We start from the raw sequence: 21672 nt of genomic DNA, 5'->3' as shown, positions 1-21672 counted from the left end.
GAGGATTATAGCCAATCACCTGGACTAATCCAAGCCAATGTTCCATTGGGATGTAACGGTCATGTGTAATACCTTGAGTTTGCTATCTGAGTGTAAAAGCAGGGAAGTTTCCTGGAGAAACCTGATAGAGTGCCCCTAAGTTTGAATTCAGGCTTCTCCCCAACCTCCATCCCCACTCCAGGCTGTGGTGTCATGTAATAAGTGTCAGCCAGACATCATTTCAAGTTACACTAAGATGAAGTCCAGACTCAAGGTAGGTGCTCAGGGATCAAACAAGCCAGTATCTTAGTTTCAATTACATTCAGGGGGAGGTAAGAGGTTATTCTATTTTCCTTTTTTCTTTTTTCTTTTTTGAAATTTTAAAAATTAATAGTATGTAGTGCTAAGGATCCAGCTTTTATTTATTATTTATTTATTTTACATTTATTTATTTTTGAGAGACAGAGTGCGAGCAAGGGAGGAACAGAGAGGGAGACACAGAATCTGAAGCAGGCTCCAGGCTCCGAGCTGTCAGCACAGAGCCTGACGTGGGGCTCAAGCCCACAAACCATGAGATCGTGACCTGAGCCAAAGTCAAACACTCAACTGACTGAGCCACCCAGGTGCTCCTCCGTTTTCCTTTAAACAAGAACTCTAAATCCCCAACAGAAACTATTTGTTGTTCCTGGGATGCTGAGGACATAGCAGTGTCCATGGATATGGTTTACTGAAGGCTTGAAAAATAATGTTTACCCAGAATTATTTAATGCAATTACTGTCTTGTCCCCCCCCCCCCGCAACCTATGAATCCTAATCTTTCATTTAAAATTGTAAAGTATTATACATTGTATCTTTTAATACAAGGCACTGAAAACCCTTGTTGGACGAAAGGGGGTGTCCAGACAAAAAAATATCCCAAGAATGCAGCAAGTAAGTTTGTTGGTTCATGGTGGGTTGTCTACAAGTTTATGGTTTGTGCTTTGAAGACTTCCTGCTGCAGACTTTCCTACCAGAAAACCAGGGACATACCTTCAGAGCTAGGTTAACTCATTCAGTTCATCTTCCCCATTAGACTTTTCTCTCCTTCCATCAACAATTGCCCATCAAAGAATGATTCACTCTGAACTTTCTAAGTGCTGTCTCTTACATGTTACATTGCTAAGTTTTGGTCTTAGGGATCACTGCATGTATAGTAATCACATGGTCACACTTAATATTCTGAAGGTTTTATTAACAAGTATATAATACATATATTGCATACTGTATATAGTATATGAGGACTGTACAGTACAAATTTATGTTCACAGTTTGACATGACAAAATGTCATTACTGAATTCCCATTGGACTACAGAGTAGAAACAGAGAAGGTACATTAAACATTCACATCTTTAGTAAGAAAGATTACCAAAATGTTTCAGTATTTGCAAGTATACTAATGCATGCTAAAAACCTTTACCCATTCAGTCTTATTAGCTTATAAAATATATTACACTTTATTAAAAATTTCTGCATAGTTTATACAAGTATTAAAGTACTGTAAATGTAATAATCCTGCTATAGTTGCAGGTATGGTTTAAGAGATGCTAAGCGGAAAGATTATTTTGACCCTCTAACACTAAGTACATAACAGCAAAAAAAAAAAAAAAAAAAGTGCTAGTATTTGTAAAACGTAATATTATTGTAGCCCTCGTCTAATGCATGTAAAATGGCTTTGTAAATGTATTATTTATGTGAATTTGCGATCATTTAGAAACTGTTAACCTTGACCAAGAAGAGAATAAAGACAACTCTGAGCAACTTCATGTATAACAGCAATTCCTTCAAGATGACTGTATATTTTCAAACCAAATTATTTTAAAATCTTAGATCTTTGAGATTGTCCTTACAACAATCTAATCAGGAATGACGTGCAGATATACAGTATCAGCAATAAAGTCTTTCAGATTCCACATTAGTGCAACACTGATAGTGCAGATGGGTGTTTAATAAAATAAACATTTACATCTATAGTTCCCTATAAATCTGTTCCAAGGCTCTTGAAACGTCCATGTCTTTAGCAATTCCTTAGCTGAACATAGCTATGCTAACACATTCTCCATACCAGGTGATTTAGAATGTTAATGCCCATTTATGATGTAGCTTCACATTTTAGAACTCTAAAGTATGATGGATTCAGCCTTAATTTTTCTGACTTCCCCAAGATGACACTTGGACAATAATCAAAAGAAACTCTAACAGAATTTACACAACACTAACTTCGTGTTTACAGATCATTCGCATCAATTTAAAATATTGCAATTAAAACCATCTTTGATAGTAGCATGGGACATCATTAAAACCACATGTTCAAGGGCATCTTATCTTGTATTTGAGGTCTTCCACAATAACAGCTAAAAATGTCTAAGAGACTAAATTTCTCAACTATCATAGTAAAATACAAATATATATAAAAAAGGAAAGTAAATTTGGTTAAGAGCCAATTGGTAACTAAAGTATACAGACCAGCATGGGAACAGAGAATGGCTTCTCTGGGTTGCCTTTTCTTTCAGAGTTAAAATGGATCTGTTAATGAACTGTTAACACAACCTATTAAGCAAGTCTTCACAGGGTCTTGCTTGCTCTTTTGAACAAAATTTCAATATGCCATAACAAACACGTCTAATTTCATGAGAACCTAAGAAGCTTTCTATTAACTGGACTCACACTCAAAGCTAATTACTCAAAGGTGATCAATTCTACCCTTTCTTGCCTTTTCCCCCTACCTTCTCTATGGGTTGGAACACATAATCTGGTCATCTCCGTTAACCAACAAAGTTCCTTGCATTCCAACTGGATTCTCAGGGTGTTATAAGGAGCCACTTCTAGAAACAAACACTTTGGCATGAATGTGACTAAGCATTTACAGTACAGACAATACCTACTTTCCCAAGAGCCATTTTAATCTTTCAATTCATGTCATAGTTGCAACAACACAAACAAAAAAAGCCCAATTAAGATGTTTTAATATTCTAAACAAATTCCGCAGTGCTTACCCCCCCAAAAAAAAAAAAAAAAAAAAAATAAGAAGAAGAAGAAAATCAAAACCAAGTGCCAAGAAGGTAACAAATTACTTTGCGTCTCTCAACTACACATCCTTTCAGCTGGTTCAGAGGGCTGATGAGTGGGACCTCTTAGGTGCAGTCCCTACAGCTAACTTTTATCAACATAGCGCCGTCAAAATAAGCTCCCCGCGTGATTTGCAGGCCTCCAGAATCACTCATTCACTGGTGTTTTAAAAACAATTGAACAGCGAATTCCTCCCAGTTAAGGTTATGTTGGATCCTGTGTTGTGCCTGGGCTGAATCTTCAGGATTCCATTCTTCTCTCCTCTTCCACCCTTTATGGAGGGCTGAAGGCGCATTTCATTGTACGCACCCACATTTGACCACCGTCGCCCACTTTCTTCAAATTTAGGACCAATGATATTTCTACGCATGAATTATTTTTATTGGCATTTAGACTATGGTGCTCAAAAGCCAGCTTTTGAAAAAAAGAAAAAAAAATTTTCCCCGAATAATAGCGCTATTTATCTTTAACATAAACACGAGTCATTTTCAGCTTCTTCTGATGGGATACTTGACAGTGATTGATTTCCAGCTCCTTAACAGTAAATGCTTGGGAATTTTTGAGCTTTTAATATATGAATCCCTGAACTGTGGTTTTCTTTATTTTTCAGAAATATGTCCCCCGAATGAAGGTATGTGTGCTTTATAACTAGTTACATTTACAAACAGTGTCACTCGGGTCTTAAATTGAATGAATCTACTACGGCGTTAGCAGATACTTCTTTATGATATGTATCACAAACACAAATGACGGCCAACTTGGCACCTTACAGTTCACACAGAAGAGTTTCTGTATAAAAGCTGTATGATTAATTTGATATGGGAATACAGCTACCACTCAGTATTTTCCCTGTTTGCAAAAAAAGCTGTGAGTAGGCTGGGTAAAAGGAAGGCCATCCGTATTCTTATCTGGAAGATTTTTCTTAGCATTACTGGACAAGTGTTTTTGTGTCCCTACTATCCAGTGCTTGATGGCCCACATTAAGGACATCGGAGGAATGGAGACAGGTGCACAGATAACGCCACCAGTATCTGGCTCTGCTGTGTGGTTCTACACAGCCGAACACAGAGCCGGCCGCTCTGGGAGAGCACGGCACAGCTAACCACACGATGAAACCTCACTGAACGAAACGCCCCAGCCCAGGAGGAACGGCCGGCTCCCTCCTTTGCCCTTGCTGCTTCTCCCTTGACCAATGCCCCTTCGTTCGGCCTCCGTGCCCTGCAAGTATAGCACCCAGCCTTGAACTGGCAGACATCACCCACACAAGTCGGCAGCTCTTGCTCATCCCCAGGGCTGGAAAGGCCTTACTAGCTGCAGGCACAAAGGAGTGGAAGGGGACTTAATTTAGATGAAGTGCTAAATCCAAGCGCACAAGCGGGATTTGTGAAGGACAGTGGACGAGCAGACTGTCCTACCTGCAATCTTGCTGCACTTCTGGGAAATCTGTGAAAAGGGTTCAGCCTCCTTGCTGGCGAGCACAAGACACAGAGGTACGAACGTCCCTGGCAAGGATCAGCAGGCTGGATACTACATTTCTAACACATTTACTTTGACATTCTTTTGAGAAATACATGGAGGAACTGACAATTGGTTATTTTAAGTCTACATGTTCCCTTGTTCTCGTTACATTAAACGTATCTGTAAAGAAGGGTTTGCTTAGCATCCCCGGAAAAAAAAAAAAAAAGTGTTCACATTCTTTAGGTCTGACCCGTGGTAAGGAGAGGAGGATTAGAGAATATCTACTACTGACCATATGGAAGTTTGAATGATATAAATTCAGAGATTCAGACCAGCTGAATCAAAATTAAAACGTACATGTAAAAAATGAGTTAGATAACGGGAAGGAGGACAGAGAGAGAGAGAGCCGGGAGAGCGGGGAGCCACGCTGAGGCAGGGGACGGAGGCATTCAGACTAGCATGTGGCGTTTCCTGTGCAGGGCAAGGTGGTCAGAACGGGAAAAGCTTCGGTCACAGTCTGGACACTGGAAAGGTTTGATTCCAGTATGTTTTCGGAAATGTCTTGTTAGTTCATCAGACCGAGCAAACTTCCATGTGCATCCTTCCCAGGTACATTTGTAGGGTTTTTCTCCTGCAAAAACGAAAGATGAAAGAAAGAGCTTAAAACAGTGAAGCTAAGATTTTTGAGCCCAAACTCTTGGCAAATAGTATTTCTAAGGTAATTCATCTATTTGCTCCTCGAGAACACAGTGCCCCGGAAACCACTACAGGACAAACAAGAAAATAGCTTAATTTTCTTAATACTTTACCAGCACTCTGCCAAAAAAAGAAAGTGGGGGCGGTGGGAGGGGGTGAGTGGGATTTTAAGAGTTCTTAAAGCATAAAGCCACTGAAATCCATTCTGAGGAGCTAGCAAATAATTTTAGTTTTGCCCTCAAGAGTAGGGACGAATACCTTAGGAAATACCTGGTGATCTGTATTTGTTTATCTCCAAGTCTTAAACCTACTGAGGTGCTTAGTTATATGTGGTGCTAGCGTTTGTGGGACTTCTCTTACTATTTCAATTGTTCCTAAAAATGAGAAGTCTCTATCCGGGCAGAGATTTTAGCATCTTGTCGTTTGTTTCATCACTGCAATTATGCCCAAGTATAATGCTCTAATTCAGACATACTAAAAATACAGTAATTCCTCCCTACCCTGTCAGAAGCCGGGTCTCTCCAGCCCTGGCCTGTGGGATGATGGTAACGGGCAGCTGAGGAACAGGGGACCCTTGGGGGAAAATCTTTGGGAGAGCCAGGATGAAGATCCTTACAAATGAAAAGGTTGTTCGTGGCAATCTCACATGTTAGTGGGCAAAAGGGCATCACAAATTAGTTCCCATTTACTATCCTTTGTTCTCTAGACATTTTAAGGATTGACATTTCTTGGTATTTCAATGAGATATTCAGAACTGTATTTTTTTTTAAATGATGATTTTTTTGGTAAGATCCGGCTGCATGGTCTCTAGTCAATACCAGACAGAATAAAAAGACCCCAGAACAAATATGGCAGGCAACAGTATGGAAGTTCCCTCAGTTTTAGGAAGACATGAATCACCCAAATATCTTTACTTTTCTTTCCTTCAACAAGTCTTCCATTTGAATTCTATTTCTATAAACCGCTACATTTGTTTGTTCTACATAAAACACTGGGTTTTGCCATTGTGAATCTGATAATGTACATTTGCTAAATGATGGCCCACATGAAGGCCACATCCTTGCGGAGACATGTTCATGCTTAAGAGTACTTTTCCCTCTGTTCCAGCAGCCTTTCCATCCCTTTCTCTGTCCCTTAAACACAGAGTACAGAACTCCACCATTACAGAGATAACCTTGAATCAGTTCTAACTTATTATAAGGATAAACCCTTCATCAGAAAGTTCACTTTTCATGATGAACAGAGGTATATGTAGACAACTCTGCTAACTTTCAAGATGCCTGGAACAATTTCATTGTAATAACCTCTGAAAGCTAGACTGTTTGTTCTTAACATTCCATGTTAGTATTTCTTAGGAAGAAAGATGAAGTGAGGCTTGTATTTCTGATACCTGTGTGTGTTCTTCTGTGCGCTTTCAAGTGAGAGCTTTTAGTGTACACTTTGTTGCATCCGTCGTAATCACATCTGTGTATCCTCCGCTTCCTCTGTGTGTCCGGAGATTCCACAGGTAAAGGTCTCTTCCCTGGTTGTACTATGACTGAAGGGTGATTCCTACGAAAGCCAATGTTAAATGTAAAATATTGAGTGAAAGGCTCTTCCTTTTCTTCAGTCTACCAAAGGCATTAACGACACTAGGCAAAAACGAACAAACCAAAAACCCAACAACAACAAAAAAAAAACAAAAAGAAATTAGCTGATCAACCCAAGAAGCACTGCTATATTCATTCAACAAACATTGAGTGAGCACCTACCATGAGCCAGGCACTGTGCTTGGCACCGGGACACAAAGATGAATAAAAACAGGGGTCCTGCCCTCGAGGAGCTCACACTCTAGGGGGAGACAGACATGTAGATAAGTAATGACAGTAAGAAGGGTTAGGTGCTACGCTAGAGGGAGATGCAGGAGCTGGGAGAGTCTCCCTCGGTGCCTAGGTCTAGTCTCTTGTGGTTCTGAGCATGCCGAGCACTGTCAATGTCTCTTCCCAGGTGGCCCTGATTTCCATGACTGTCCTCTTTAGGGAAAAATGAGAAAGGTCAAATTCCTAAATCTTAGGCAACCCCCACTCCATCTACCTCCATCTACATTTTACCCTTTACATAGCTGGCAATTAGCTTCTCTTAAAGATGACCAATTCACATTTGAGTTTCAAATTCTGGCTCTTCCAAAAAAAGAAAAGAAAAGAAAAGAAAGAAAAGAAAAGAAAAGAAAGAGAAGAGAAGAGAAGAGAAGAGAAGAGAAGAGAAGAGAAGAAAAGAAAAGAAAAGAAAAGAAAAGAAAAGAAAAGAAAAGAAAAGAAAAGAAAAGAAAAGAAAAGAAAAAAGAAAATAATAACAGCACTGCTGTTTTCACAACCTCAAACCTTTACGGGTACTGTTATTCCTGCCTCAGGGAAAATTTTGGGGTGGCACTAGCAGTCAGGCAAGGAAGTGTCTCAGCCCTGACAGAGACCCCAAAGTGCTGCAGCCCCAGCTCTGGGGGGACCTGGTGCAGACTTCTGCAGTTGCTCACTCAGACCCGCTCCTGTGTCGGCTCACCTTTCCAGGGTGGGTCTGAAATCAAATCATGTCAAACACCATTGCTCTCAACTTTCTCTTTTTCTCAGGGAATCTGGGGAGAGGAGAGGCAGTTGGGGAAGAGCTGGGGAAAGTCTGTAAAGCTTTCTCAGGCTTCCTCTGCTGATTAATGTCAGCGATTAAAAAATTCTAATCTGTTCATCTGCTTTCCTAATGACTAATTGCCTGATACATTACAAGCTTATGGAACTGGCCTCTAACAGTAGTGAAAGACTCGTCTTATAAATCTGAATCTAAAGTTGTCAAAATGTTCCAAATAACATGAATTTTCTGTACAAGCCTGGACAAGGAGAAAGGGAAACTGAGGAGCACAAACGCTTGTGAGAATAAAAAAGGCTAATAAAATTTCGCCATAAAAATCAAAAGGGGGGTCCTGAAATGAAACCTGTTTTTATCTTGGTAAAATTCTGAATACATGTTCCCTTATCAGTAACTTTCCTAGACATGCTAAGCAGTAAGTGAAAGAATAAAAGGTGCATTGATTTTAAGTGATTTTAATTATTCCTCATGTCTATTAGTAGCAAAGAAAACCATCGGTTTTGAGTATCACTTTACCTTCCTGCCTTGATGTTTAGTGGGGGCAATACAGACGAATAAAATGGCCCAAGTTCAGATACATGGAGAGGTGAACATGAACTAGTGGGGTAGGGCAGGCGGACAAGGACTTCATTTATATAGATGTACAAACAAAGAGAGAAAATAGAGGAGTGACAGGTCTATGGACACATATGGTTTTTATAAAGCTGAATTGTTAATTTAAAATCCTTCAATAAAAAGAAAAGGGTTGTCGGTTTATTTTTAACTTTCAACCTTAACGCCACTGATTGAAACGTTTCATCTTCATCAAGAAAACTTCAGGAAATAAAATGCTCGGGGGAAAAAACTGAACGGTTAAATGTATCTCCTAAGCCTCTGGGATACCGAGAGAGTATCCCAGGTGACTTTAGATTTATTATTAAATCTAAAATTATTAGATTTTCTGGGTTGGGAACATGTCTATAACAGTTTCTGGGCACTAGTTATGACTGCCTTTTCCAGCTCAGTTTGCATACAAAGGCATGTTAAAAGGCTGCGTGCTCCAACCCCTCAAATCTTAGCTCTGTCACTGCAAGTCCCTGTGACCCCAGGCAACGTATATATCCTCCCTGTGCCTCTCTGTAGAATGGGGATGATGATGATAATGTCATCTCAGGAAGTTGTGTGTAATGTATACAACACACTGCAGGATAACATCTGTTCCAGATGTAAATCTACTAAATGATCCTATTAATATTTTAGGGTTCAGAAACCCATTTGCAAACTTTGCTCCTACAGCTGTTGAATCTCATGAAGAGTTTTTTGGGGGGATGTCCCAACACCAAAAGAGGAAATCTCTGCTCAAGCTGACATCTACCTTGAGAGGTAGCATCATTCTGATGGTGGCTGACAGCCCTGTATCTAAAGAGTCAGATACTGGTCCAGGCAGCGGCTGGAGAGCAGGGTCTACAGACCTCACTTTCTGTACTCCCCACTTTTAAAAAGGTGGTCTGGGATCATTACAACCAAGAAATCAGAACAGCTACTACGTGTCAGATACCTGGTCATTGTTTTGAGTTAAGCCGACCCCTCTTAAGTTTGCTATAATACACATACAATTACATGGGGGAAATCTGATCCTCAAGCTCTTTGTTCTAAATACACTTCACATATGTAAAGATAGAAAGAAAAAAGGAAGCTGATAGCCATTTGAGTGCATTTTATGTTCCACCCTTGGCAAGGAAGGGTTTCAGAAGGCAAATATTATGGGGCCTGCCTCATCGCAATGGTACTAGCCGCTTGGTTTCAATTGATTCTTTCCTGGCTAGCTGGTTTCCTATGTGGGCTGCTACTGGGCACACTCCAAGACATTACTTAATCACATCTGGGAGAGAACTGCTTCAAGAGTACACGTCCCAGTTGTGGCTAGTCTGAATTTCTTGAGGACCAAAATGCATTCTTAGGTCAACATTAACATAAGCATATTACTCATTAGTCATTAAAAGCCACGGAGCTTGAGATCATCAAAAGAATATAACTTAAAATAAGGAAAAAAGGTATTTTCTTTTCAGAAGCAGAATATATAGCCTGCAAGTATTTTTCTTCTGTAATGTTTTACAATGTAATTCATAATAATTTCAACTTTGGAATAACCCTTCTTCAGTCAATAGATTCCTCTCTCTGTGGGCACGTGGCTCTATTTAGTTTTACAGCATCTTTCCCATCACCTGTATGGGAACAATGACACGTGCAAGTCATGCTGCTAGTTAACTTGCCAGAGACATCTGGCATCATAAAGAAGGAGGTAACTCAGTCTACAAGATGTGTCTATTTTGGCTAGTCCTTCTGTGTTCCCTTTCACCTGAGAGCAGGAGCTGGATGCACTGGTTAGATATGGACAGCGTGGCAGGAAGAACAGTCATCCGGTGGCGGGAGGTCAAGCCCAGGGCCCCCTGCTGTTCCCAGTGTGATTATAAGGCAAGTTATCTAACATCTTGGCTCATCGGTTCTCCATTTGCTCTGACTCCCACATGCTAGTTCTGGGGGAATGAAATAACTCCTTTGAAAACATTTGGGAAAGTTTCATTGGGGGGTGCATCATGCAACTGTCAAAGGTAATAATGCACAAGTCCATCAGACACACTCTCTCCCTGCTGATGTGGCTGGTCATAGGATTCATTCTCTTCTTCGCCTATCACAGAGTAAAGGACAACTTCCTCCTCCCCCCAAATAACTATGATTCGGTCTAATGGGCAATTAACATGACCTACTATGAAGGCACCTCCTTGGGTTGACTGTGGACAGAACTAGAATATATTTTAAGTTCCAGAAAATAACTGTTCGAAAGCCAGACAATTCACATCCTGTTGCAGAATTGTGTCAGGGAGAGGGGAAAAGATGACGTAGAAAGGTGGGCAGAACATTGTTTCAGGTTGGAAAAAAGTGATATGGGAGTAAGAAGATAGAAGGGACCTGGAGGAAACAATAACTATTGCTTTTGTACTAGGAAGCTGGTCATTAAATCCAACCTCAAAGAGCTATAGCACAAGACAATTACAAGAAAAATAATTATAGTCAATAATGAAAATAAAGAGGAAACAAGGCAAGATTAAGTGACAAGCCTGAGGTCATACATATGATGGAGAGCATAGCTGGGATCCAGGATGTCTGATTCAAAGGTCACCTTCTTAGCTACTACACACACAGCCTCCAGTGTAATTGCTGGTAGAAGGCAAGGACATCTATTGTCGCCAATCCCATCAATGATGCTATTTAGCTTGTGTATGACACCATCACATTATAGCAAATTAGACCTAACACAAACTACTGTTCAGTGCTTGGATGTAGACCAATCCAGAAGCCTTCCTACTGGATGGCAGTTCTAAAGCAGACTGAACATTCCAAGGGCAGATGTGATTTTCAACCAGAGATAGTGGGTTGCACCAACGCTGAATTTCTCTGAGCTACGTGGACAACTTTCTGTTGCCACCACTAGTCCCAGGCCTTTTTTGGAGTGACTTCTTTGGGCTTCTGATTCCCCTTCATAGAAACGGTATTAGAAGCAACAACTGGAAGGATGACGTGTGTCCTATAAAGTTTTCATGATCCAACCTGAAGTAGAATATCTAGAATGCCAAATTCAATCCATAGTGGGATTGAGACTATGGGAAAACTATATACAGTCTGGAAGGATAAAAAAAAAAAAAGATAAAAATGATTTGCTTGACGAGGTGGCAAAATCACGAGCAACCAATTGACTGTAAACTTGGCGTAAATGTCATAAGACAGTGCATATGGCGGCACATGTTGCCTGTGGAGATTTCCCATTTTTCCAGTCGCTGCCCCCTACTGTAAGGTGTCCTTGGCAGGCCACACCACACCCTGAGTTGGAAGACTGAGCTTCCATTCCAGGTCCCAAGATGCGCGCTGCTACACAAATGCCCGGTGGACCTGAACATACTTACTCTTGCAACAGTGCTTGCGGGGGGGACACTGAGTTCATTAAAGGGGGTGACATTTCTTCAGGATAATAATCTGTCCTCTGTGGTTCAATCCCAGGTTCTATTTTAATCTTTTTCTGTAATATAGGCTTCTCATAGGATTCAATTACAGGTACTAAAAAATAAAAATAGAAAAGTCACTCCATGTACAATTGACCAATGTCAGCTTTTAAAAGTTTAGTGCAAGCTTCTATCTACAACACTGATGTGTGGAGTATCTGTTTACCTTTAGCAAAATTATAACAGACACAAATCTGTGGGGGGTTGTTTCCCCTGACAACTATTCTGCCAGCAAGCGGCGTGCATAGGAAGCTGGACTTTGAGCACATCAGCACCCACAGAGGTCTTCCTTAGGAATTTGGGTTATTTCCTTTTAACCCTATAGTCTTCTGCTTCCAGCCAGTACACAAGGCAGCTTTTAGTAACCATTAGTTATCACCACGATCAAAGTCATTTATTAAATAAATGCCTTTTTTTGTTGGCATTCATTGAAGCAAAAGAGAAGTCAGGATTTTTACTATCTCAAAGTCGACAATTACGCAGTGAAAGTAATCATTTCATGGCATTCATTAAACAGCCTGATTCCCGGGAGCTCTTCCAGTATCAACACTTGCCCCCTATCCCCAACAAAAAGGAAATGCCTCAGGCAGGCAGGCAGGCTCTAAGGGCAATGGCTCCTTGACAGGGGGGCTAGTCTCTGCCTCCTCTGTGGCCCCGCAGAGCCCGTGGGCGGAGACCCTGAATGCTAGGCGGGGGCCACAGATCTGTCCCCAGTGACGTTTACCTTGCATGCTGCTATTTGAGTTTTCCATGTCCTCTGACAAGGAGACCATGAGCGGCTGCTGGAGGTGGCTGGTGTACATGAAGGGGACTGGCTGCACCACGACGGGCTGGATGACGGGCAGGATCCCGGGGCTGCGGATGCCGTGCCGGGACAGGGCGGCGGCCATCACCGGGGGCATGGACAGCGGCACGCCGAAGGGCTGCACGCCCGGAGGAGGCGGCGAGTACTTCTTCATGGGTGGACTGGAAGAAGGCATGCTCAGACCGGGCGAGGCTCTGCGGTGCGAGGGCTGGAACTTCAGTGAGGAAGGAGAATTCCCTGCAGAGGGCGGCGAACTCCGCTTGTTCACGGTCAGGTCCACTGGCTCCATCTGCATCCCGTGAGACAAGGCCTCCGGGGTCTGGAAGAACTTATCGGGTAATGGTGTGGAGTAGATGACTCCGTATTTGTTGGGCTTCATTGACTCCATGTAATTAGATGGGTATGACTATCGGGAAGGAGAAACAGAAACATATAAGCAGTGACACAGGTGCATTGGCCTGACACGTGAACTAAGGTGAAAATGTACAAGAAGTCACTCTCAGTTACGTGGACCTCCATAAGCAGTTTAGATATATACTGACCCTCGAAAATGCCAGGAGGGCTCGTCTAGTAAACAGTAAGGTTAATGGGATAACCGTGAAAAATCTCAAATTTAACTCGAAGATGATTCCCATGTCAAATGTTACGGTTGATGTTGATACCTGGCAAAATTCTGAAACAAGTTATAACCAGAAGACTTGTGGCCGTTATTGGGAGAAGTCAGTTTTGGGGTTCACCAACAATCAGCCAAGCCAACGAACTTCGTTGCTTGGCTGATGGAGCTTCTGGGTCATCAGGAAATGCTCTCCATCCTTCAACTCAGCAGCAGGGCATTTACAGTCTCACAATACACTTGTGGATAATATGGAGAACCGGGGCTGCACAGCAGTGCCTTTGGAGGGGCTTTGGCTGCTGACCATCCGAGCCTGGGCAGGTCAGCAGTCCTGGTTTGGCTGGGATGGTGTGTAGCATAAAAGCTCTCCATCTCAGGACACCATGCAGTCTCAGGCAATCAGGACGGTCAGTCGTCCTCCCCACCTATGGTTTGAAGGCCACCCACCACAGTGTAATTATATACCCAGCCCCAAGGCATTCAGTGGTCTCATTCCGTCAGTTTGAATGAAGCTATAGAAGGTAACTTGAGTTCCAAATTTGTGCATGACACAGAACCGTAAGAAACAGCTAATATGACACAAATAAGGTCACATGATGCTTGAAGTGACTTTGACTTGCACACAAAGGCCCAGTTGTCTGAACCTTTATACCTTGCTACCCCCACATCAAAATAGTCTATTTCCTCCAAAACTAAGATCTGTCTCACAACTGGCCTAGTTTATCTTTAAATACCTTTCTCTCTTATGGATTCAGAATAACGGAACACTACCAGCTTTAAATACAAATCAGTCATAATCATTGTGTACTATTACTATGGGTGTGATCCTTGGCCAGGGAATTCATTGGAGTTACTTTTTAAAAAAACTTTTTTAAGTTTATTTATTTTTTTTGAGAGAGAGAGAGAGAGAGAGAGAGATAGCACCAGCTGGGGAGGGACAGAGAGAGAGAGAGAGAGAAACAGAGAGAGAGAATCCCAAGCAGGCTCCACACCATCAGCGCAGAGCCCAGCACAGAACTCGATCTCACGAACCACAAGATCACTACCTGAGCTGAGATCAAGAGTCAGACACTTAAGCCACTGAGCCACCCAGGCGCCCCCCACTAGACTTAAACTTGAAAAAAAAGTTTTGTAGGATGCTTTTTAAAAAATTAAACTCAACATAAGCTATTTTCTTTACTCATAGGTGTTAGGGAAACTGCAAGTTTTAGTGAGGACATGTCAAGTCCATCTGCAGAAAACTACTTGTATTTGAATACCTTATAGTGAAAGTGATAAGCAACATGCTACGCCTCTCTTCCAGCTCTAAAAGCCTATGCATTCCAGATTCGGAGGCAATACTTTTTCATGAGGCAACCAAGAAAACCCACCAATGCAGCTTAATTAAATGCATGATAAATTTCTGGGCTACCCCAGTCCCCCAGTGGCCACTATTGCGAATTGTAAATAACCGTGGGTCAGCAGTGGTTTCTTACTGGGATTACTACTGAGATCACATCCTTTCCTCTCTGGAAATCCACAAGTGAATCTCCACCTGGCTGTGCCTCAGAATCCCCAGAGGTGCTTCTAAAACTCCCTTCTCCCAGGCATACTAGGCCTAAGGGTCAGGGACTAGGACTGGGCAGTATTTGTCTTTATCTGCTTTTGAAGTCAATTTTCTCATCGTTAAGGCTCTGTGTTTTGTTCTTCTGTCCTTTCTTTACCCTGGCAATGCAATCTCTATAATCTCCTAGAGTAGGGATTCCTGCAGTATGGTGCACGTCTCTGGGGGTGGTGAAGATACTTCCAAATAGTACACAAAGAATACACGGTGCTTTAAAATGGTTACGTGTTTATTTAAATGCACAAGAAACCCCCCCCCTTTTTTTTTTTACAGTAGTGATATAAACTTCCTTTTCAAAATAAATTTATTACGTTAAGAAAGCAATTCTACAGAAAAGGACAGAAAAAAGTACTAAATACTACAAGCGCAGGTGCCATGAGGATACATCGCCAAGGTGACACTGAACACCAGACATCCTAGGAGGTTGTGAGGTTAAAACTGGATTCAATGAGATAAGGAGCTTAACACGCACTGTGGTGCTCCAGGTCCCTTCTCTTTCTAGACAAGGAGTGGCACTATAATGGACCTGAACTTCTCAATCTGAAACTTCTCAGACTTTACTGTGCAGGAAGTCACCAGATGATCTTGTTAAAATGCAGATTCTGAATTTCTGGGGAGTGGCCCTAGGTGCATAGACCTCTTTTGAACAGCATGGCTGTAAACGATAAAGAGATACAGAATAAAACCACTAGTTTTTAGTATTAAAATTTGGTAAATCATTCAAGTACAATTTAAGAGGGGAAAGAATTTTCACTAATAATACTGCTTAAAAACAAGGACGTTGAAGGATATACCATCAGGAAATGCAAAATATATAAATGGTTGTTTTTAAAGACAGCTTTGGGTTCTGTATCAAGATTCAAAAGGGGAAAAGACTATTTCTACCTTTCTTTAGAACCAGGCACATGTAAATACACCATAAGGTGAGAGACCCAAACATATAGCCATAGTAATATGAAATCTGTTTACATTTAAATATTAAACTAAGGAATGTGAAGAGGCACAGATTCACTAACCAAAAAAAAAAAAAAAAAAAATCTAGTATGTACAATAAGGGTTTAAAGAAATAATTAAATATGGGGGAGGGGAATGCTTTCTCTTGGTTCTAAAGGACAACTTGCTTTCTATAAATCTCAAAAGGGCAAAAGTTCTTTCTGGTACTAGAAACTAAAACTTAGGAAATGGAAAGCAGTGTTTTCCCAATTGCCTGTACTCACCAAAATGTAGCTGCTCCCTTATTTTCAGCCCTATTCCTCAAAGACCTCCCTATGACCTAGATTTTAATGCCAAGTTATTGGCAGTTAAACAGAAAGCAAAATGAGGACACCCTTATTGCTGTCATTGCTGGATTTTTCTAACTGTGGGGTGAATTTAAGGAAAGTAGGAATTTAGAACCTGGGAGATTTGCAAATTTAATAATATTCTCAGGTTTCCCAAGCCATAAAGAAAGAGAAAGCCACACATAAAGCCAAGTTTTAGAAACATTATGCACATTTCTGCTGAGTGTGCTCTCCAGTGAATGCGCCCCACCTCCTGTGCCCCATTCCGAAGTGATGGGCGGTGTTTGCAGGGCAATGGGGCCAAAAAGAGGGAAACACATTTGGATAGACAACAGAGTACACAATTAACTATCTCCAGTCTGACTGCCTTCTAAAAGGGATAAGAAATGTGGTTTCTCCAGAACCTTCTACAGGACGTGTTTGCTCTCATTACTCGGGTAGAGCACACAAGCTGGTACAATCGGCCTGCAACAATCCGGATTCCTCAGCATAAGGACCCATCCAAGGGCTTGCTGCGGGTGTGAGCCTTGGCTGAGTACACCCTGGTAATAGCTGCTTCTGCTCTGTTCCAGACCTTTCCAGTCTTCTAACAAAGCAGTGCAAATAAGTGCTGCACTAGCCCCACAGCCAAATCAGAGGCAAGTGCTGATGAAGTAGATAAGGTTCCTTGGGCCACTGACCCAGTGCCCCGGTGCGGTGTGGGATGCGGACTGCTTACCCAAAGAGGCCTGACAGCCTGGAGCAGAGCAGCATGCAGACAGGACTCTGGCAAGGGTCTCCGGGACCTTCTGGCCCTCACTAGGGGTGGGCGTGGGCTGTACTTTCCGAGTTGTAACAGACATTCACTTGTTCAACCCGCACACCAGGTGTAATTCGTTTGTGGATCGCTTCCTCTCATTAGAACGGGAGATGAGGGCCTGGCCTGGGTGCTCACAAACACTTGATGAATGAATGCAGTAAATTAATGCACCCTCTGAGCAAGTTTGTACCACTGTCAAGACTAAGGATAGTACCAACTCTTTCGATTCTCGAAAACGATGATTTTAATTGTGATGGGGGGAAAAAAGCACAGGGTCTGAATGATGTTTCAAAGCTATCACTCTGTACTTCAGTGAGAGTTCCAATTGCTTCTTGTTTTATTGGGAATAGTTTGGGTGAGTTTTCCATCACCAGACAGTTTAAGTGGATGGAGTGACTGCACGAAACATGGATGGAGTCTCTATTTCACTGCTCATTAATATGGAAAAAAAAAAAAAAAAAGAGTGAATATCCGTGCCAGGGCAATGGCAAGTCAAAGGAATCTTCATACCAAGGGTGGGGTTCCCAGTGCAGGAAGGCGTGGTGCGTTTATAAACAAACACTCTGGAAACAGCAAATGTCAAACCCTTCTATGCAAACAAAAGCGGAAAGCTCTCTTTCTACCAGACTCAGAAAAGTCATGTGTTTCTGTTAGAACAGAAGAGAGCCACTACTGATTTCACGTACTTCTCAACCTGGAAGGAGTCTGTTAGAGGGACAATTTTCATTACAAGGAAAAAAAAAAAAACCCTCTTTCTTCAAAAGTCCTCTTCCTATAGGAATAAAAGAAAATACTTTTTAAAACTTTGTTTTCTTTCTCACTTCCTGAATTAAATGAATTTTCAACCTTCTTTGAAGATGTATTCAAATGCTTTCAAGAAGGTAATTCTTTTACATGTGCATTCTATAGTCATATGCTATCTTGCATTCTATATATTATCATCTCCAATTTTACAAATTAAAAAGAAAAGAGGCTCCGAGAGCTGCTAGTGGTTTGCCAATATTGCATTGATAGTAAGTAGCAGAGAGTAGAGCCCAGGGTCTCTACTCTGCTCCCCCTTCTTGCAAATTTTAATAGGACGATCCGAAGACTTACGGTTTGCCTCCAAGCACAAGGTTTAGCAGAAGACTGTACTGAAGGCTTATATTTCAGTAAGAGAGAAATGACAATTCCTTACTTCCTCTAAACTGGAGCAAAATGCCAAACAGGTAATCAGCCTTCAGGTTAAAGGTGAAATTAGAAAAAAAAAAAAAAAAAAAAAAAAAAAAAAAAAAAAAAAAAAAAAAAAAAAAAAAAAAAAAAAAAAAAAAAAAAAAAAAAAAAAAAAAAAAAAAAAAAAAGGAATAAAGGAATAACAAATTAGGTTTAGCACACTCCACCTACAGAGTCAGGGAAGATAAAATCTGAAGATTCCAGAGTGGAAACAAAAGCTTTTTATTTAATTTTGTTAACTAAAATAATCGCAACATCCCACCCCCCGAATGTTTCTGTTAACTCAGGTTTTGCTGAAGCAGGAAAAAGAAATTTCATTGTAAGAACTGACATTGACTCTTGGTGAAATGATCTAATTAAATCTCCTAAGTGCTTGCTGGCTGAAAGTTGAAAACTAGAAACCATTAATTGCAAAGATACTTCTACATATCTTAACTTCATGTATTTATAAGTTACAGCATTATAACTGTTACTTCAGATTCATTTTATTTCCTTTTTTTTTTTTTCAGTCAAGTGCATTTCCTTACACTTAATTATATCACACCAACTTAGCAATGTGGATCTTCATTTGAGCTTTAAATTGGCTCTTGGACCATATTTTCATGCTTGATTAAAAGCATGGTAAGTGTACTGAATATTAAATGCAAAGATGGTTCTGCATCATTTATAGAATTAATCATATTCTCCAGTAGTAAAAACCTATTCATATTTCAAGGATATAATTAATAGGGAAATTTTACACCTCAATTTTCCTCCAACATGATCATGCAATCGTTTGGTGTAAGGGGTTGATGAATATGGTGACAGCACCAAATAACATCAGAAGTCAATTTACTTTTTTGATTAATGAAGTTCTTACTGCTCGGTTATTATCACATTCAGACACTTGGTTATCCAGTTATCATGCCGGAATGTAAATGTTATTTCCTTAAAGCCACTTGGACCTAACTTTTCATTGTACGTAGCGGTAAACACTTCACTGGCTTAGTAATATCCATGGCAACTCAGTTCCAAGGGCCTCCGAGTGACCCCTGTGTCTTGTATAAACATTTTTGGCAGGAGCCTCAGCAGCCAATGCATAAGGATGATCTAATTTTGCAAGCGTGTCATTACCAACCTTCAGATGCATGACTCAGGCCAAGTTTTCCCCCTTGTGACTATTTTCCAGGCCCATGGAAGAAAAGGGCAAGGCCCACTGGGAGCGCTGTCTTGTTACTTCATATTCCCTCCACCAGATCTCCCTACTCTCCCTACTCTCCCTACTCTCCCTACTTCCCTACTTCCCTGACTGGAAGTCCTGGGACCCCCTTTCTGTTCTCACCGGTGCCCCGTCTCCACCAGGGCCGCACCTACGGAAACACCTGGCCAAGATCCTGGCCACCTGCGGGGAGAAGCATCTAGAAGGACCGGGCCCACCGAGGGGCTGGCTTAGCACAAAGGTGTTGACAGAGACACTGAACAAGGTTCCCTCCTGGCCCCAGGCTCTCCCAAGTGGAAAGGAATCCCATCCTCACCGCCAAGTTCTCTCCTTTGCTCGATTCTCCTCAGCCACCTCATACAGTCACAGCTCAGCCTAGCTGCTGTCAACGGGTTTTAAGCAAAGCTTTTTATTCTGAATACATTTACATGCAGGAATGAGGATTTTTTTTTTTTTTTTAGGTTTCATCTTTTTAAATCAGCTCTGTGAAGGACATGCTGAATACACACATGAGACAAATTGGAATATTTTTTCTTCCAGTATTAAAAAAAAGGGCCATTCACAAACATTCTCAAGAAATTCTTCTTTCTATATAACTGGGGTTGTGATCTTGAGTGAAAAAAACACCTCAAAACAATCATGTTCTTGATGCAGACTTCTCATAAAAGTACATTTGAAAATGCTTCCTAACCATGACAAACATTAAGGATTTTTTTTAACATCCCCAGATCCACATTAATTTTTTTCTTTTAATTTATTTCTGAGAGAGAGAGAGCATGAGCAGGGGAGGGTCAGAGAGAGAGGGAGATACAGAATCTGAAGCAGGCTCCAGGCTCTGAGCTAGCTGTCAGCCCAGGGCCCGACGCGGGGCTCGAACCCACGAGCCGTGAGATCATGACCTGAGCCGAAGTCGGACGCTTAACCGACTAAGCCACCCAGGTGCCCCCACATTAATTTTTAAAATCAGTCTGGCTGAACTTTTTTTGGCCCAAACCAATAATCCCGAGAGCCCAAACTAAAAAGGCTGGCAACTGAGGAGTTTGTGTAAATCTACTTCTGTCGTGACCAGATTTGCCTGTGACCCAAGTTCGGTGCTGATCACACCCTGAGAAGCATGGGGCACAGGTCTTAAGGAGATATGGATCTCATTTACTCAAGGATGCACAGTTGCTTGGGGGTGGCGGGTAATTTGTCTCGCTTATTCTCTGAGACTTTGAGAAAAGTTTGTTTACCAAATGCCTGTCAAGGGATGAGTAGCTTTAAGGAATAACACAACACACAATAATGTTCCTGCCACTTGGAATAAATAAATAAGAAGAGGTGTTCAATTTTGGAAAACTTACCACGGAGATAGGGTCCATGGCCTCTTGCTTGACAGGGACTGGGTCAAACATGAGCATTCTTTTAGTTAAGCTTTCTAAGGTGCTCTGGTGTTTGGCCTAGAAGACAAAACAAGGTGTCCAAATAAATGCCAAGGTTACCTTAAATATAAACCAGTAAAAATAAAACATAATATTCCTCAAGCCCCTTCTCTGCTCCTTCCTCTCCCTCAGCCCCAGAATGGCTGGAATTTATTTTCCTTACCTACGAAAGATGCCATTTTATATAAGTAAAACCAGATTCCATGGTCATAAGTCGATGAGAGCCAACTGGCATTTCTACCTCATGTACATAAACCCTGACATTTCTGGAACAATACACACAGGCCCTTCTGAGCAGCCAAGCTTGCTTAAGATTGCTGTATAACTTAACAGACGTTCACATGATATATGAACATGAGACATTTTTCCTTACGTTCATTACAGAAAAATCAAGAAAAAACAAGACAAGCTAAAAGAAAACCTAGAACCATCATTAATATCTTTGTTTTTAAATGGATTATAATATGTATACTCCACACTTTCATTTGACCGTTGATTGGGCAAATGTTTTTCATTAAGTGTGGTTCCATACCATCAAATTCAGTGGGCCACTGTGCGAACAGATCACTCTATTTATGTTATCCCTTTTCATTGGGCACTTAGATTGCCTCTAAATTTTCAACATGATGGATGGCAGTGGGTATCTTTATACTCACGTCCTCCTGAACATTCTTAAGTAGGGTACATTTTAGGTAGGGGAATTCTTGGATGAGAAGCACGTATATTTTCCAAACCATTTGACGGATCATCCAGGAGCAAAACTGCTCTACTATTTCCATGGATAAAATAAAACCTATTTCCCAACATGCCCACCTGCAATGTGTATTACCACTTAAAAAAATAAAAGCTTTC

The 21672-nt window shown here is 41.3% G+C and overlaps 1 protein-coding gene across 1 annotated transcript in view; it reads right to left on the bottom strand.

Annotated features, from left to right (window-relative positions):
• Positions 1–1189: 1189 nt before the first annotated feature.
• The window catches only part of KLF3 (Kruppel like factor 3), a 34623-nt gene continuing 14140 nt past the window's right edge, over positions 1190–21672 (bottom strand). The window contains exons 2-6 of the mRNA XM_039226979.1: positions 20743–20838; positions 12614–13100; positions 11794–11944; positions 6630–6790; positions 1190–5174 (exon numbers count right to left, since the gene is read on the bottom strand). Coding sequence (XP_039082910.1) covers positions 4993–5174; positions 6630–6790; positions 11794–11944; positions 12614–13100; positions 20743–20799 — 1038 coding nt within the window. The 5' untranslated portion in view covers positions 20800–20838 and the 3' untranslated portion in view covers positions 1190–4992. The remainder of the gene's footprint in view (positions 5175–6629; positions 6791–11793; positions 11945–12613; positions 13101–20742; positions 20839–21672) is intronic.

This window comes from Hyaena hyaena, unplaced genomic scaffold, assembly GCF_003009895.1.
Source record: "Hyaena hyaena isolate Hyena2069 unplaced genomic scaffold, ASM300989v1 scaffold_24, whole genome shotgun sequence".
Classification (NCBI taxonomy): Eukaryota; Metazoa; Chordata; class Mammalia; order Carnivora; family Hyaenidae; genus Hyaena; species Hyaena hyaena.
Note: the sequence above shows the minus strand (reverse complement) of the source record. Positions and strands in the feature narration are given on the sequence as shown.